Source organism: Trypanosoma equiperdum, assembly GCF_001457755.1.
Source record: "Trypanosoma equiperdum strain OVI genome assembly, contig: ctg_474, whole genome shotgun sequence".
NCBI classification, from domain to species: domain Eukaryota; phylum Euglenozoa; class Kinetoplastea; order Trypanosomatida; family Trypanosomatidae; genus Trypanosoma; species Trypanosoma equiperdum.
This window is the reverse complement of record NW_027124392.1, coordinates 7045-8469: the sequence shown is the minus strand read 5'-3', so window position 1 is coordinate 8469 and position 1425 is coordinate 7045. Positions and strand designations below refer to the sequence as shown.

General features: G+C 36.9%; 1 pseudogene across 1 annotated transcript in view; it reads left to right on the top strand.

Annotated features, from left to right (window-relative positions):
* Window positions 1-746, top strand: part of TEOVI_000200300:pseudogene — a 1446-nt pseudogene extending 700 nt beyond the window's left edge. Inside the window, 3 exon segments of the mRNA in view lie at window positions 1-2; window positions 5-670; window positions 672-746. The exon segment at window positions 1-2 is cut by the window's left edge and continues 700 nt beyond it. Coding sequence covers window positions 1-2; window positions 5-670; window positions 672-746 — 743 coding nt within the window.
* The last annotated feature ends 679 nt before the right edge of the window (window positions 747-1425 follow it).

The window sequence follows — 1425 nt, the reverse complement described above, 5'->3', positions numbered from 1 at the left end:
TTGGACAACAAGCAGCAACAAACAGGGCGACACAGACCTACAAGGCATAGCGAAAACCTGTGGCAAAGGAACAAGACATGTCGTAACGGCTGCAGAACTAGCGACGGCAGCAAACAACATAAGAAGGCTGATTAAAGTGGTCAGCAACGACGGATACCTAGGAGCTCAGCTGTCCGGCAGCGCCTGCAATGGCGACAAAACCGCCGCGATCTGTGTCAAGTTAACAAACTACAAAACAGCCCGAGCAGCAGCCGACTCACAGATATCATGGCTAGGCGAACTAGACAGCCTGGCAGAAACTCTCGTATCCCGAGAGGTCAAAGCGCAACTACGCAAAGCGGCACTGAAGCAACTGAAACAGGCAGAAGAAGCCATAACCGAAACAATAAATGCAGCTGGAAACATACAGCAGATTCAGACAACCGTATCCGCGGCACAGCCACCAGCCGTAAAACAGCATGATGCTGCCAAAGAATGCGAAGCAATACAAACGGCAGCTGACTGCAAAAACAATGGAAACTGCAAATGGGACAGAGTTGATAAAAAAGGTGGAAATTACTGCAAACTGAATGAAACAGCAGAAGAAAAAGAAACTCAAGCGGGAACAAGAGTGACACAAACATCTTCAGATTGCAAAGAAAGGCAACAGAAATATTGCACTGGAAACAGCAAATAGGATGAAAAATAATGCTTGCAAAGACTCCTCTATTCTAGTAAATAAGAAATTGGCCTTGATGGTTTCAGCTTTATGAGTTCAGTGTCGTTCTAAAATTATAGGGATTTTGCTCAATTTCATGAACTTCTATGAAAAAGTACAGAATTTTTCTATTTTGAGAGAATTTGATAGATATTGTAAAATTTTATAAATTTTATATGTTTTAACGCTTTTCGAAAAAGCTTTGAAAAACTCAAATTTGAAATTAGGAATTACTGTGCACCATGGGTATAAAGTAGTAGCTCGATATGGCACGGAAAATGAGTGCTGTTTTAGTTTGGTTTAGTTTAATAACTTTCATTATTTTGTGATTGTAATTTTAATGATAATGGTAGGATGAGTTGTGAGTGTGTATATACGAATACTATAATAAGAGCAGTAATGATAATAGTAATAATAATGATGATACGATGATAGGAGAGTGTTGTGAGTGTGTGTATACGAATATTATAATAAGAACAGTAATAATAATAATAGTCATGATAGATGATAATAAGAGGGAAAGAGGGTAAGTAAAATAATAATTATTATATTTATTGGAGAGAACTGAGTGTGTGTATATACAAATATTATAATAAGAGCAGTAATAATAATAGTAATGATAGAGATGATAGGAGAGTGTTGTGAGTGTGTGTATACAAATATTATAATAAGAACAGTAATAATGATAATAGTCATGATAGTAATGATAATAATAGAAGAGAGTGTTA